At 38.4% G+C, this 15,164-nt stretch overlaps 1 protein-coding gene across 1 annotated transcript in view; it reads right to left on the bottom strand.

The window, feature by feature from the left end:
- The window catches only part of LOC110958520 (homeodomain-interacting protein kinase 3-like), a 61,812-nt gene extending 48,057 nt beyond the window's left edge, over positions 1-13,755 (bottom strand). The window contains 3 exon segments of the mRNA XM_051951857.1: positions 886-1,077; positions 2,252-3,204; positions 12,284-13,755. Coding sequence (XP_051807817.1) covers positions 886-1,077; positions 2,252-3,204; positions 12,284-12,320 — 1,182 coding nt within the window. The 5' untranslated portion in view covers positions 12,321-13,755.
- Between the last annotated feature and the right edge of the window lie 1,409 nt (positions 13,756-15,164).

Raw genomic sequence — 15,164 nt, 5'->3', positions numbered from 1 at the left:
TGGTTTGATCATGAAGTAAAATACTGGATTGTTCTTTTGTGTCTCATTTTTGTAATATTTTGTATCGTTTGTGTTGTTTTTGTCTTTTTTTCCCCCGACTTTTGTCTCATGTTTTTAGTCATTCTGTGTCTCGTTTCTGTAATTTTCTGTCTCGTTTTTGTCGCTTGACCATTTTTTTGTTGCTTGATCATTTTTTGTCATTTGTTTGGTTTCTTATTTTTTTGTTTTGTGTGTCATTTTTGTAATATTTTCTCTTGTTTTTAGTCATTTTGTTTCTCGTCTGTGTTTTTTATGTAATTTTTTGTCCATTGTTCGGTCGCTTTGTAACTTTGTCTAATTTTTTTGTCTCTTTTTTCGCTTGTCTCATTTTTTGTAATTTTGTTTCTCGTTTTCGTTTTGTGCCTCATTTTTGGAACATTTTGTCTTGTTTTTGTCGTCAGATTTTTATCGTTTGTCTCATGTTTTTGTCATTTTGTTTCTCATTTTTGTCTTGTGTTCTTTTTGTCTCACTTTTGCGATTTTGTGTTTTGCTTTATTCGTTGTTCAATCTCTCGTTTGTTATTTTGTGTTTCCTTGTCACATTTGCGTTGTCTTTTTTTGTCGTGTCTCACTTTTGTCATTTGTCTGTTTTGTCGCTTTCTGACTTTTTTTGTTTTGTTCCGTGTCATTTGTCTCATTTTGTGTCTCATTTTTGTAATATTTTGTCTTGTTTTTGCTGTTGTTTGTCGTTCTGATCATAAAGTAAAACACTACCGTTGAGTTCCAGATAGCTGTGACTAAATGTTGTGTTCCTTTGTAGACCTGTGGAAATGATGAACAGAGGCTGAATGCTGCTGAAATTGGACTAAAGGAATCATCCTCCTCTGACATGTTTTCCAGCGTTACCTGTAGCAGAATGGGTCTGATGATTTTGAGCGGCAGCGGGCTGAACTTGTTCTGCTTCAGGAAGTCGTAGAGGTTCTGCTCCAGCATCTCAAACACCAGGCAGGTGTGGCTGCGGTGCTGGAAACACTCCAGAGCTCGAACCACGTTGTGCTCCTCGGCGTTCTCGCTGCTCAACCGGGCCAGAATCTCCACCTGCAGGGAAAACGGTACACAGTCAGAATATCAACACAAAACAAAAACAAAACAGAAGAACAGACGGTCCTTAAAGTGCAGAGGAAGAGGTTTAAAACACTAGAAGTTCAGCTGAAAGTCAGACGTCCTCACTGGGGCTGAAACCATTCCTCCAGATAGTCCAGGAAGTCTCTGAATGGAGGCTTTGTTTAATTGAAGTAAACTTTCATGTCATTTTCAATCATTTTTAAGTAATTTTGGACAATTTGAGTCATTTCTGTCCAATTTTGAGCCATCACGGATAAATGTCTATTAATTTGGCAATTTTTTTTTCTCTAACTGTGAAAAACTTTCACGTCATTTTGAACATTTGTCTGAGTATTTTTTGACATTTTGTAGTAATTTTCAACAAATTCTTAGTAACATGAGACAGCCGGTTGGGCAGAACAAACTACAGCAAATTAAAGGTCTCATTTTTACCTGAAAAAGGAAAAATTTTTGAGTCAATTTGGGCAAATTTCTATTAATTCTGGCTATTTTGTGTGTAATTGTGGAAAACTTTCATGTCATTCTCAACCATTTCAAGTCATCTTAGACAATCTGAGTAATTTTTGTTAAATTCTGCATCATCCTGGAGCAAATTTCTATTAATTCTGGCTCAGGCTGAAACGATTCTTAGAGTTACTGCAGTGATTCGATTACTGAAATCCCTTGAGATAGAATCAAATCAAGGCTCGTTTATTCCACTCCATACTAGGTCACCAACTGGTCCAGACCCAGACTTCATCCTATACGGACCCGGACTTACAATCAATAAACTAAAAGAGATATTAAAGTTGACGGGACTCTTCTATTTAAACTAGTGCAGCTTTTCTTGTGTTTACGGCATCTTTCAGATCTGAGGCTGAACTACGAAGGCAGTTTGACATCATCAGACTTTCTTTGTGCGAGTCGACTCCACAAAAACTACAACATCCCCGTTCTATACTCCATATGTACGTATACATTTCTGTTGTACAGCGCGCTCACTTCCTCTGATGATGAGGTAATGCTCATGCCAAATGCAGAACCCGATTACTCGATTAATCGCCAGAACAATCGATAGAAAACTGGGTTACTAAAGTAATCAATCAAATACTCGATTACTAAAATACTCGATAGAACACTCGGGGATATCTGCAGCCCTCGTCCTCACCTCGATCTGCCCCTGACGTGCGTAGGACGGGTGGTTCTTCAGTATTTTCACCGCCACCACCTCGTTCGTGCCCCTCTTCCAGCACTTCACCACCTGTCCGAAGGTGCCTCGGCCCAGGAACTCCAGAACCTCGTAGCTGTTCTTCAGGGAGCAGAGGACCTCGTGCTGCACCAGCTGATAATCTCCGTCCACCGACCCGGTTCTCGTCACCGGGGCTCCGGCCGTCGTCGTCGTTGTCGTCGTCTCTCCGCTGCGTCCGATCTCGGTCCCGTCCGGCCTGACCGCCTCGGCCCTGTTGCTCTGAGCGGGAAGCGTCCCTCCGCCTCCCCTCACAGGGTCTGCATTGTTCCCGGCGCTGGTTTGCAACATGGCCACAGGTGGAGGAAGCGAAGGCAGAGCAGATGCCTCCTCCACTATCTGCATGGCTCCCACACGGCTGTTCTCCTGCGCTCGTTCTCCGCCGTCGCCCGTCTTCTGCTCACATCTCTGGGTGGAGCCGGCGTCCAGAAGGCCGACGTACCCTCCTCTGGCCCGCCTCCTCGCCCTCTCGTCCTCCTCGGCTCGTATGCAGGCCCTCCTCAGCAGCCCGCAGTCCAGACCTCCGCCTGCTGGAGTTCCACCACTGTCCCTACGAAGCCTCACCTCCTGTGGGCCTCGGCTCTGGCCAAGCTGCTCCTGGACGCCGGCCTCTCCCGGGCCCGTCCAGCTCTCGTCCCTCTCTGCGAGTCTTCCCGGGTCGGCTGAGGACGGGATGACGTTGTTGGGGTAGGCGATACCGTAGTTGACGCCGATCACATAGGTCTTGGGCGGCGGTCGTTGCTGAAAGGCTCTGCTGCTGCTGCTGCGGTGGGCTTCACCCGAGAGTCTGCTGGTACCGCTGCTGCTGGTTCCTAAGGCACTTTTCTGAGCTGAGTGCAGGTGTGATGGGTAGACCAAGACCTGTGAGGCCATACCTGAAGAACACAAGGAAGCAAAACACACCATGGATCATTCAGGGCACCGTACAGCAAAACTGGGATTATCATGGCAGAAAATAAAGATAATCTGCGTTTTTATTCAGTAATTACTGCTAAATTAAATGCTCTACTTCAGGTCTGATGCAGCCTCCTCCCTCTGTGGTCTTAGAAACGTCTCTCATGCAAAAACTCAACAAGAATTAAAAGCTGTTTAGCTACTAGCTTAGCGGCTATGAATGAAGTGCTCCAAAATCTCCAGGTAGACTGCTGCGTTGACTTGATAAAAGCAGTTATATTTGGACTTCCATGAGCTATAACCCATAATCAACAACATTAAAAGACAAAAAGGGGTTGATAAATCTTTTAAGGCCTGTTGGAAAAGACAACCGACATCTCCAGAAAGACTGCCAGCAAAAGGAAGCACCACATTCTCGAAAATCTCCAGCTAGACTGCTGGGTTGATTTGATAGAACTGTTTTATTTTGTATTTTTAATCAACTATAAGCCACAATCATTAAAACTGAACAGAAAAAAAACCTTCAAATATTTAACTTCATGTGTAGAATGCATGTCATTTTCACCATCTTAAAGAACTACAGGACATTAATAAACTTTTTCATGATGCTCTAATGATCTGAGATGCTCTTGTATCACTGATTATCTTTTATTTTACTGATCGTTTCTCAAAATAAATAGAAACCTGATCAGGCTTAAGAGTCAATTAGGCTGCTGAAATGATAAGAAGTCTGTCAGAATGACCATGAACCTTAAAAGACCAGACAGAGTTAAATAAAACACAATATGTACCATTCAGGGGACCGGCTTTTAGCTGATCTTAGAGGCTTTAAATGCAGTTTTACATCACTGCAGCTGTAGGAAGAGTTCATGATGGTGTCTATAGGTCAACAAAATTAAAAACGCAGAAAACCAGAAGTGAAATTAACACAGAATAATGAACCAGAACAGGATCAAATTTTGCTCAGTCATAAAAAAACTGCTTCAATAAGAAGAAGTTTCTTGATATGAAACAAAACATTTCCTCAAATAAGCACCAGTCTGATCTGATCTTTTCTAGAAATAATTTACAGAGACCTCACAAGACTTGCTGCCGATTAGTGTCTATTACAGCGTAATTAGAATTAATAAAAGCTGTTTTAAAGTCTGTCAGATGTCACACCTGAACAACAGGTGAATAAAACACATCATGGATCACGTAGAGCGTGGTAAACCTCACGATTAGGATTTTGCTGGATCTCAGACGGTTTTACATCGCTGTAGTTGTAGGAAGAGTTCATGATGGTGTCTACAGGTCAAGTTAAATTACAAAAATAAAACCAGAAGTGAAATTAGCACAGAATAATGAACCAGAACAGGGTCAAATTAGGCTCAGTCATAGCAAAACTGATTCAATACGAAGAAGTTTCTTGATGCGAAACAAAACGTTTCCTCAAAGCAGCATCAGTTTGCTCTGATCTTTTCTTGAAATAATTCATAGAAACCTCATAAGACTTGCCAAAGCAATTAGAAATAATAATCAGGTGTCACATCATGGATCATTTAAGGCATCACAAACCTCACCATTAACTTTTTACCTCCTAATTTCTCTAAATAATTACTCTAAAAGCACCGACACACGTCCATCTCCTCATACATGCTGAGCAAACACAGTCTGAACGAATATATTCTGTATTCAGGTTAATCACAACGACCTTCCTGCACTAATAACTTGTTAACTGCTGCTTATGACAATAAAAGTCTCTGAATTCTCCACTCCAAATAGCCGCCGTGTAGAACTCCGTGCACACGGCCAAAAGCTTTCCATGGAGCTGCCGGACTAAAATTAAACTGGCCATAAAAAGCTGCCAAAGCAAATCCTCGTGTGAAGCCATCATGTCATCCTTTACTGGAAAGGAGAAGTGGCCTGCTGTAAGAGGAGATGGGGGAAGCCCGTCCCAGCACGCCACAGCGGAGGCTCAGTTTCACACAAAGTAAGCAGTAACCGGGGGAAACGATGCACCAACAAACATGACATTTAAGACGACACTGAAACGACTGAGCTCTATGGACGATTAAAGTCTGTCAAAGGTCTGCGCACGGTGTCCATCTGCATCAAAAACTGGATCAGAATCAGTCAAACATGAAGTAAAGTTATCTCTATAAGCTCACTGTGATCTCTGTTCTGGTTTATAACCTGAAGAAAAGGTGTAAAAACGCATTTCAGCATCTTTGGAGTCCAAGAAGCGATGAGGAAAATGAAAAACTGACAACTTCTTTTAAGGAGTTCAGACCTAAAATGCAAAAGTTCAACTGAGAAAAACTGATTTTTTCCAGTGTAGATCTGAGAAACAACTGATCAAAACGTCCAGAACTACAGGAGAGAGACGTGTGATGATGTTAAACACACAAAAAACAATGCATTCAAGTTATTTTAAGTGAAACAGGAGGCTTCTGGCTGCCTTTTTTAAACTTATTTTTGAATCAGTCCACTGAAGTGACAGGAAATTACAACAAAAAGAAGCTAAATCAACATAAAAAGATGCAAACTGACCACAATAACCACAGAAAATACGCCAAATGATCACAAAAACACGATAAATCACCACAAAATGAGGCAAAACCACGACAAAAAGACAAAACCACAAAATAGTTGTGATGAACAACACAAAATCATGCAGTCATGAACAGTAAATTTCAACAAAAAGAAGCTAAATCAACATAAGATGCAAAATCACCACAACAACCACAGAAACATGCTAAATCACTACAAAAAAATGCAAAATCTAAACAAAAAGATGCACAATAACAAAGTAGTTGCAAAAAAACACAAAAAGCCACCAAGATAGTAAACTACAACAAAAAGACAAAAAACATGAAAAATCGTGATCAAACCACAAAATACTTGCAAAAACCCTACAAAAACATGCAAAGTCACCAAGAAAAGAAAGCAAATAACAAAAAGAAGCTAAATCAAGATAAAAAAACATGCAAAATCATGACAAAAAGACATACAAGAGCTGCAAAAACCCCACAAAACACCATGAAATAACAAAAAGCTAAATCAACATAAAAAGATGCAAAATGACCACAATAACCACAGAAACATGCCAAATCACTACAAAAAATGCAAAATCTAAACATAAAGATGCAAAACAACAAAGTAGTTGCCAAAAAAACACAAAGCCACCATGAAAAGATATAAAAGTGCAACAAAAAGAAACTAAATCAACATAAAAAGACGCAAAAATCACAAAAAAGGCACAAAACCTCAAAAAAAAATAGCAGCAGAAATCCTACAAAAACATGCACAGTAACCATGAAACGACAGTAAATTACAACAGAAAGAAGCCACATTAACATAAATAGATGTGAAACCACCACAAAGAGATGCAAATGGACCACATCATCGTTTTAGTACCCTGAACTCTGTGACTCTGCTGCCGTACAAGTTCTCCATTTCCATTAAGTTTGCATCTAGAACAACCTCCAGAGTGGAACTGACCGTAGATCTGTCTGTAACCGTTCAAAGCTGCTGGATAAAATAGATCCAACGTTTGCAGAAGCAGCAGCTGTCTTCCTCTTTCTGCTAAATGCTATTCCTCTATTGTCATTTTCAAAATAAAAAAACCTCAACGCATCTTCCAAAGCTTACGGCTGCTTCTGATGCTCTTCCTGATTATACTTTTTTTTTTTTCAAAAACAAGGCACAAGTTAACATTCCAGATTTAGTGTTTTATTTTACTTCTTTCTTGAAGTTTTGCACATTGTTTTGTTGCGGTCTGTCTGGGGCTGGTTCAATAAAGGTAATTCAAAAAAAGATGGCTGCCTCCTCAATGTTGACAAAACAATGAGAGAAAAGCAGCCCGACTTCCTGAAATTTTTAGGTTTGTTGTGTTGTTCATTTGAGAGCAAACGGGTCTGAATCTCACAAAACAGCAACATCTGCATGTCTTCAAATAAGGAATTTAAAGTTTTTATGATTTTAAATAAGCCAGGAGGCATTCAAGATCTCAGAAAAAAAATCTCTTCTTCTACTTTCCTTATTCCGCTTCGTCTTAACTGATGGTATTTGTTTAAATTATGTCATCTTGTTTATACATGTCTGAGATCATATTTATCTGTTTACATCTGGTGTTGTTTAGTTTGACATTTACGATGCTATATGAATAATAATACAACTATTATTATTATTAAGTGCAAAAAACAAAAAAGGTTATTTTCCTTTTTTATTATTTTCCTTAGGAATAATTACATATTTTTTTATAAATAATGACAAAAAATAATAAAATATACTATTATGTGCAAGGATATTTTTCTTAATTTATTATTTTTCTTAGAAATGATTCTAAATAATTACATACTGACAGTCAATAGAAACTTTGAGGCAGAATTCTACTTGTAGGGGGGTTGTAATTATTCATGGTGGATTTACTGATGATCTAGTGCCCTGGTAGTGGAGATAATGATGAGTTGTCATTTTGTCATGATTCATTGCACATGGGTTGGTCACTTTGCAAAAGTGAACCAAATACACACCAAGCAATACTCAGTGAGTATCTGCACAATGTGAGAATGGGTCTGAAGGCCTATATAAAGGCCCAAAAAAGGCCACCATTGTTAGTCCAGTGAACAGCATCATGCCGCGTCTATCACATGAACAACGTCTCCGGGCACTGGGTATGGTGGAGGCCGCTTTGAGCTACAGTGATGTATCCAGGCGTATGGGCTGTTCCCAACCCACAATCAGAAGCCTGGTCCAAAGCATGCGCCGACGGATTGCTGCCTGCATCCAAGCAGATGGAGGCCATACTCGGTATTGACTGTTGTGACTTTGTGTTTGGCAGGTGCTGTTTTCTTTTGTGAAATTCTTTATTTTGAAATCATTCTTGAAACTTTAGATTTTTGTTTCTGTATGCCAATATGCTAAACAAATGATTCATATGAAGAAAATCCAGTTTGGGGCTTCAAAAAAAAAATTATGTTGAAAAATATGGTCTCAAAGTTTCCATTGACTGTCAGTGTACATTTTTCTAATAAATAATGATAAAAAAAAAGTGATGAATTACGCTAAAATAATTTAAAAATATTGTCATCGTTCTGTGCAAAAATAAAAAGTTTAATTCCTTTTACTATTATTTTATTTATTTTTCTTAGAAACAATTCAAAATAATTATTTATTGTGTTTTCCTTATAAATAATGATAAAATAATCATAAAATGCCAAAAACAATTTTTAAAATTGTTAATAAGTGCAAAAATCAATAAAAAAGGTTATTTTACCTTCTTATTATTTTATTTGTTATTTTTCTTAGAAATAATTCCAAACAATCATTTATTACATTTTTCTTATAAATAATGCTAAAAATAATTACAAATATTGATATCATGAAGTTCAAAAAACAATTTTAAAATTTTATTTATTATTTTCTTGGACATAATTATAAATAATTATTCATTATACTTTTCCTATAAATAATGATAAAATATGGCAAAAAATAATTTAAAAATATTATCATCAAGTGCAAAAAACAAGGAAAAAGGTTATTTAATGCATTTCTTTTCCAAACCACGACTCTGAATGCCAGCTGGGGATTCTGTGTACCCTTCCACCTCTTTACATGAGTCATATTATTAATATCTGTAGCGGACTCGTTTGAGAAGGTTTTTAATTCTTTAGCCTTGTTGAGACATTTCTAGTGTTACTCAGCCTCTCCAGAAGCTGGAAGGTTTCACTGCGATTCTACAGCCACAAAAACAAGCATTAGGGATCAGGAACTGTTTCCCAACACCACGCTCCACTTTGAAGCTTCTCCTGACTGTTAAGGAGCATTCCTCTCATTGCAGCAAGTCATGACACAGTGATAACAGGCCGAGGCCACGCTCCACCGCCACACTTCCTGGATGTTTCCAAACAGACCGACGCTCGGTTTTTCCTGCGTTTGCACTTCCAGACTCAGGTGATTCCACTTTTAAGGCCTGATCACGCCCATGGAGCTGGTTATCTGAACCCAGACGATTCTGCTGGACAATAAAGAGCTGCTGAGAGACGGTTTCCGTCATAACGACCAACGCTCTCAGACACACAGGCTCAGACAGGCAGAGGGGTGTGTCTCAAAGTCAACATTACAGTAAAACACACTTATGACGAGCAGAGCTGCTGGGCTTCAAGCTACAGCCGGACAGGAACGAACCACGTTTATGTTTCAACCACAGAAACTGAAGGATTCAAAGCGTTGGGGGGAAAAATTAGCGTTTTAACTGTAATTTGCTAGATTTATTCAACATTCTTATCTAGATATCCCATGTTTTGTTTGCATTACAGATAATATCTTGCAAAAATCACAGGAAAAAGGTGTAAATTTACACGTTGACTGTACAAAAACAGAGCAAAACTGTAATGTTATATTTCACAATGTCTGATTGTAATACTACACTATTTTTACTGCATTTAAAGCTGCAAACAATGTTCAGATTTTGCAGATATTTGCTGTTATTTTCACTATTTTTACAGATTTTAAATGCAGCTGTATTCTAGAGTTTTTATTGTATTTTTTCTTGCACTCTTGTTGAAAGTTATTTTACAGGATTTCTCCCATTTCTGGCGAATTCTATAAGAGCTGTCGGCACTTCTAGACAGAAAAATAGAGGCTGTAGTTAACATTCTTGCACTAAACGTGAACGTAAGCAAAAAATGTAAATACTCCTGCACGTATTCAGACAAATACTGCAAAATGAGTCACAGTTTTAGCAGGAATGGTGATATTTGGACTTCTTCTCTACTAAAACTAATACAAAATATGCATTATACTATTAAAGACTGCTCCTCCTACGATAATATTTCAGTTAACCGTTCAGCCCTACACCCAACAACGTTCCTTAACGGATCACTGGAGATCAAACTCTGCATCACTAACCACTACTTCTCTTCCTTCACCACCCACTGCAGCTGCGAGTCTGGCTCATATTGATAATAACTTTTGATGATGCAACTTGCTAAAAGCGACTCGCACCGCGGCTAAAGAGCCTCCGCCATGTGGTCGATGTGGCCGCAGACGTTTCTCCCTTTCTGCCAGGCTGTCATATCCATCAGTCAGCTGCCATGCCTCCTGCTCCGACCTCTCACTGCCAAACTAGGTAGCACGATATCCCGCAGGACGACCAGATCCGAGCCTGAAAAGGAGATCCATGACACGGGAGCGTTTGTGTGCATGCGTGTGCTCAGCTGGCGTCCTTTTACAACTGCCAAACACCCCGCAATTTGTTACTGATCAATCCAGGAGACAGTTAACATATGGGAGGGGAGGCGAGTGTCTGGGGGATGGGCGGCAGCAGCACAGACACCTGTTGAAACTTATGCTGAAAGTGACAGCAGCCGAAATAACAACAGCGTTTCACTGCGTGGAACTGCTGCTAACCAGTCAAAATGGGCTTTAATCAACAAACTGCCAAGTGTGCAGCAGGTTTAACTATAAAACTCCACGTTTTTACAATAATACTTATTAAAAATAAAAAGCTAAAGTCTTTAGCAATGAAACAAAACAAGCTGTATGCTCATAAAACACAACTGAATGATTTAAATAGTTTAGCTTATGCTGCTAGCTTAAAATTAACTTTAAACTGCCAAGTGTGCAGCAGGTTTCACGATATAAACTCCATGTTTATACAGTAGTACTTACAAAATAAAGAGCTGAAGTTGTTTGAAATGAAAAAACTAAGATGTATATTCATAAAACACACAACTGAATGGTTTAGACACTTTAGCTCATGGTGCTAACTTTGTCAAGTTAGCTTTAATCCACAAACTGCTAAATGTGCAGCAGGTTTTACTATGTAAACTGCATGTTTTAAAGTAATACTTACAAAGTAAAGAGCCAAAGCTGTCCAAAACAAGATGCATGTTCATAAAACATTCAACTGAATGCTTCAAATTAGCTTATGGTGCTAACTTAGTCAAAATTAGCTTCAATAATCAAATTAGTCAATGTGTAGCAGGTGTTGCCTAATTAATTATATTCTTTTTGAAAGTAATATTGGTTAAATTACGAGCTAAAGTTGCTTAAAATTAAATTGTGGACTCATAAAACACATATTTAAATAGTTAAAGTAGCTGTTTGGTCCTAACTGAGTCAAAACTAGTTTTAATGACCAAACTAGTCAATGTGTAACAGGTGGTGTCTGATAAATTCTATACTTTACAAAAGCAATATTGACTAAATTAAGAGCTAAAGTTGTTTAAAATTAAACTTAAGATTGTGAACTCAGAAAATTACATTTCATTAGTTTATATTACCTTTTGGTGCTAATTTTATTAATTTACTAAACTGAATTTCCGTTGATGACTCCTTTCAGGGATGAATAAAGTGATTCAGATTTTGTCAAAATTAGGTTTAATCACCAAACTAGTAAATGTGTAGCAGGTGTCACCATATAAACAGCATATTTGTGAAGGTAATATTAACTAATTAAAGAGTTACAGTTGTTTAAAATGATATTAAAACAAGTGGTATGGCCATAAAACAAAATTTTTAACAGTTTATATTAGCTTTCATTGCTAACTTGGTCAAAGTTAGCTTTAATCACCAAACTCCTAAACGTGTGGCAGGTGTTGACATATGAACTTTATATTTTTTACGGTAATACTCACGAAACAAAGAACTAAAGTTACTAAAATTTAAGTTCAAACAAGCTGTATATATGTAAAATAGACATTTAAATAGTTTATATTAATTTATGGTGCTAACTTTGTCAGAAGTCGCTGATATCATCAAACTAGTGGATGTGTGGCAGGTGTTACCTAATAAACGAAAGTATTATTACAACATAAATAGCTCAAGTTGTTTAAAATTTAATTAAACCAGTCTGTGGATTCATAAAACACATATTTAAATAGTAAAAAAGTCGCTTTTTGCTGCTAACAGTTGCGTCAAAGCGACTAAAATGAAGTTAAGCTAGCCTAACGGTTAGCAAACAGGCTAGCAGCGAGCGAAGTCCTTCCGACGTTAAAACGACGAAGCGAACAAACACCGACACAACACGGAAAGTGTGTCCGACAGCCAGCCGTGTCGGTCCGGGAGACTCACCTTCAATAAGACCAGTAAATAGTTCCACCCAGAGCATCAGAGAACCGGCTAGCGACGAGGACCCGCTCCACGGTGAAACCCTGCTCCGGTGCTACTGCCACCGCCGCCGCTGCTGCCATCTTGTTCAACGACGAGGACACACCGAGCGACTTTTCGCACATTTGAAGCTCCGAATAACGCGAATAAGTAGGTTTTAATGAAGCCAGCCGGGACCCATGGCTTCCGCAGCCGCGTCGGGTGTCGCCAGGCGTCGATTCGGTGTCCGGTCAAGGCAAGGAATCGGTGTTTGTAAACTTTTGCATGTTAAAACGCCTCGTCCCCTTTCGGACGGTTAGCTGCTGCTGCTAGCTGTTGCTGCTGCTGCTTCGGTAGCTTGTTGCTTCTCCGCATGTGTGGAATGTTGGAGGGAGGAGGAGCAGCAGGAGGCGAAACAGCAGCTAAATCTGTCCTCTGACAGCTGAGCACAACACTGACTGCACCCACTGCACGCTTCACACAGCAACTTCCATTAATTACAGTCAAATATGCACGTTTTACACTGAAATCTGCGTTAATTATAGTCAAACACTGCATCCACTGCACGATTTATACTGAAATCTGCATTAATTATAGTCAAACACTGCATGTACTGTATGGTTTATACAGCAACTTCCATTAATTACAACCAAACACTGCAACAACTGCATGATTTACACTGAAATATACATCAATTAAAGTCTAATAGTGCACCTACTGTAGGTTTTATAGTAAAACATCTACTAATTAGAGTCAAACACTGCACCCACTGCATTTTTATACAGCAACTTCCAGTAATTATAGTCAGACACTGCACGTTTTGGACTGAAATCTACATTAAAGTCAAACATTGCATCTACTGCATGTTTTATACTGAAATCTGCATTAATTATAGTCACACACTGCACATTCTACACTGAAATCTGAACTAATTAAAGTCAAACACTGCACCCACTGCATGCTTTATTCTGAAATCGACATCAATCAAATCAATCAAAATCCAATACTGTAGTGACTGCATGTTTCACAGTGAAACTGCAATGAACTGAAGTCAAACACTGCTTCTACTGCACGTTTTACACTGAAATCTACACTGATTAAAGTCAAAGACTGCACCCACTGTAGGTTCTATAGTAAAGCATCTATTAGTTATAGTCAAACACGTTTTACACAGCAGCTTCCATTAGTTAAAGTCACTGCACCTGCTGCAGGTTTTATGCACAAACTTTAGTTAATCACAGTCGAGCTCTGCACTCGTGGCACATTTTACACTGAAATCTGCATTAATTAAAGTCAAAAATACTGCAGTCACTGCACAATTTACAGTAAAACTACAATTAATTTAAGTCAAGCATTGCACTTTCTGTATGTTTTACACTGAAATCTACATTAATTGTACCTAATGCGCGTTTTATAGAGAAACTGCAACACAAAATTATGTTTTAACTCTAGTTAAAGTGTCTTGTGGCTGCTCACGTGTTTTATAGAACATTTGGAACATTCAGTGCTTGTTTGAGAGTCAGTTCCTGTTCTTTTAGTTTAATCTGTTTTAATTTGGTTTAGTATTAAAGTTAAAAGAATTCTTTATTCTTTTTTAACAAATCGAGTAAACTGAATCATTGAATCAAGAAAAACTTCCATTGTTTGGAGTGAATACAACACACAGAGAACAATACATGCAGAAAAGAAGTGGGGCAGTAAGATCACGAGGAAATCGATTCAGAAAGACGTTGATGCTCTATATTCAGCTTCACCCGGTGTTTTATTGCATTAACTTCAGCTACTGGACATCAGGACTTCATGTCAGTGTTAAACAGACCGACTGAAGCCGCCTTATGTCTGAAACCAGCCGTCGGTTTGCTCTTTAAAGTGTTCCTCTGCTCACGTTTCTTGTCCTGTCAAGTTGTAGAACATCTTTACTGTTGTGCTTCCAGCTCCTCTCTGCAGACGTGTTCCAACAGATACTCACACTCATCCAGGAATGTTTTATTTCTGCTCTTCCTGCCAATAAGGCTCATTAATCCAAACATCTGCTGCTGTTAGGAGTCAGTACGGCGTTAATCCACCCTTTGGTTATTAAAGCTTGCTCTGCTATTAATCAATATTCTGCTTTCTGTTGTGTTATTAATACAACTCCTTCCTTAAATTGGAGTTTTGGCTCCACCTGCCTCCTTTTTGTGCATTACACGCAGCAGCTCAGTGAAAATGATTCATCCTTTGAGGCGTTTTTCATGTAATAAATGCAAGGTCACTGTTTAATCATGGCGTTGTCCAGTTCCTCTGATGTGAGTCAGGACTACTGGGGATTTTTTTATTTTGGTAGCAAGGTAGGGCAGCTGAAAATCATGGGTTGGAACACAAACACCACAATCCACAACTGTTCTTCAGGAGTTCTTTTATGCTGTTGTAGCACAGACGCTGATTAGAAGACGTGCAAATATGAGAATTAAGAAATCACATCCTGATAAACTTTGGTTTCTATTTTTATACTTTTTTTTTGCAATAATTGTCTAATGAACTACACATGTAAAAATGAAAGTTTAATTTACATGATAATCTTAAAAAGGTCCAAAACTGTAAATATTGTGCACGCCAAAAATTGGTATTTTTATTATTAACAATTTGTTCTTAAATGTTTCCGTTTAACTGTATTTAGACAAAAATGTCATTATTGTACAGATTTTTGCTGTTATTTGAAGAAAAGGCATATTAAGTATTCCCTGTTTTGTTAAATTACGGATAATATTGAGTAAAATCACAGAAAAAAAAATGATAAATTAGAATGTAAAGACTGTAACTAATGGGTTAGGGATCAAAAATTTAAATTTTACAATATGTGACAGTAAAATTTGTCTGTTTTACTATA

The sequence above is a fragment of the Acanthochromis polyacanthus genome, chromosome 8 (genome assembly GCF_021347895.1).
Source record: "Acanthochromis polyacanthus isolate Apoly-LR-REF ecotype Palm Island chromosome 8, KAUST_Apoly_ChrSc, whole genome shotgun sequence".
NCBI classification, from domain to species: Eukaryota; Metazoa; Chordata; class Actinopteri; family Pomacentridae; genus Acanthochromis; species Acanthochromis polyacanthus.
The sequence above is the reverse complement of the archived record's forward strand: the minus strand, read 5'-3'. Positions and strand labels throughout refer to the sequence as shown.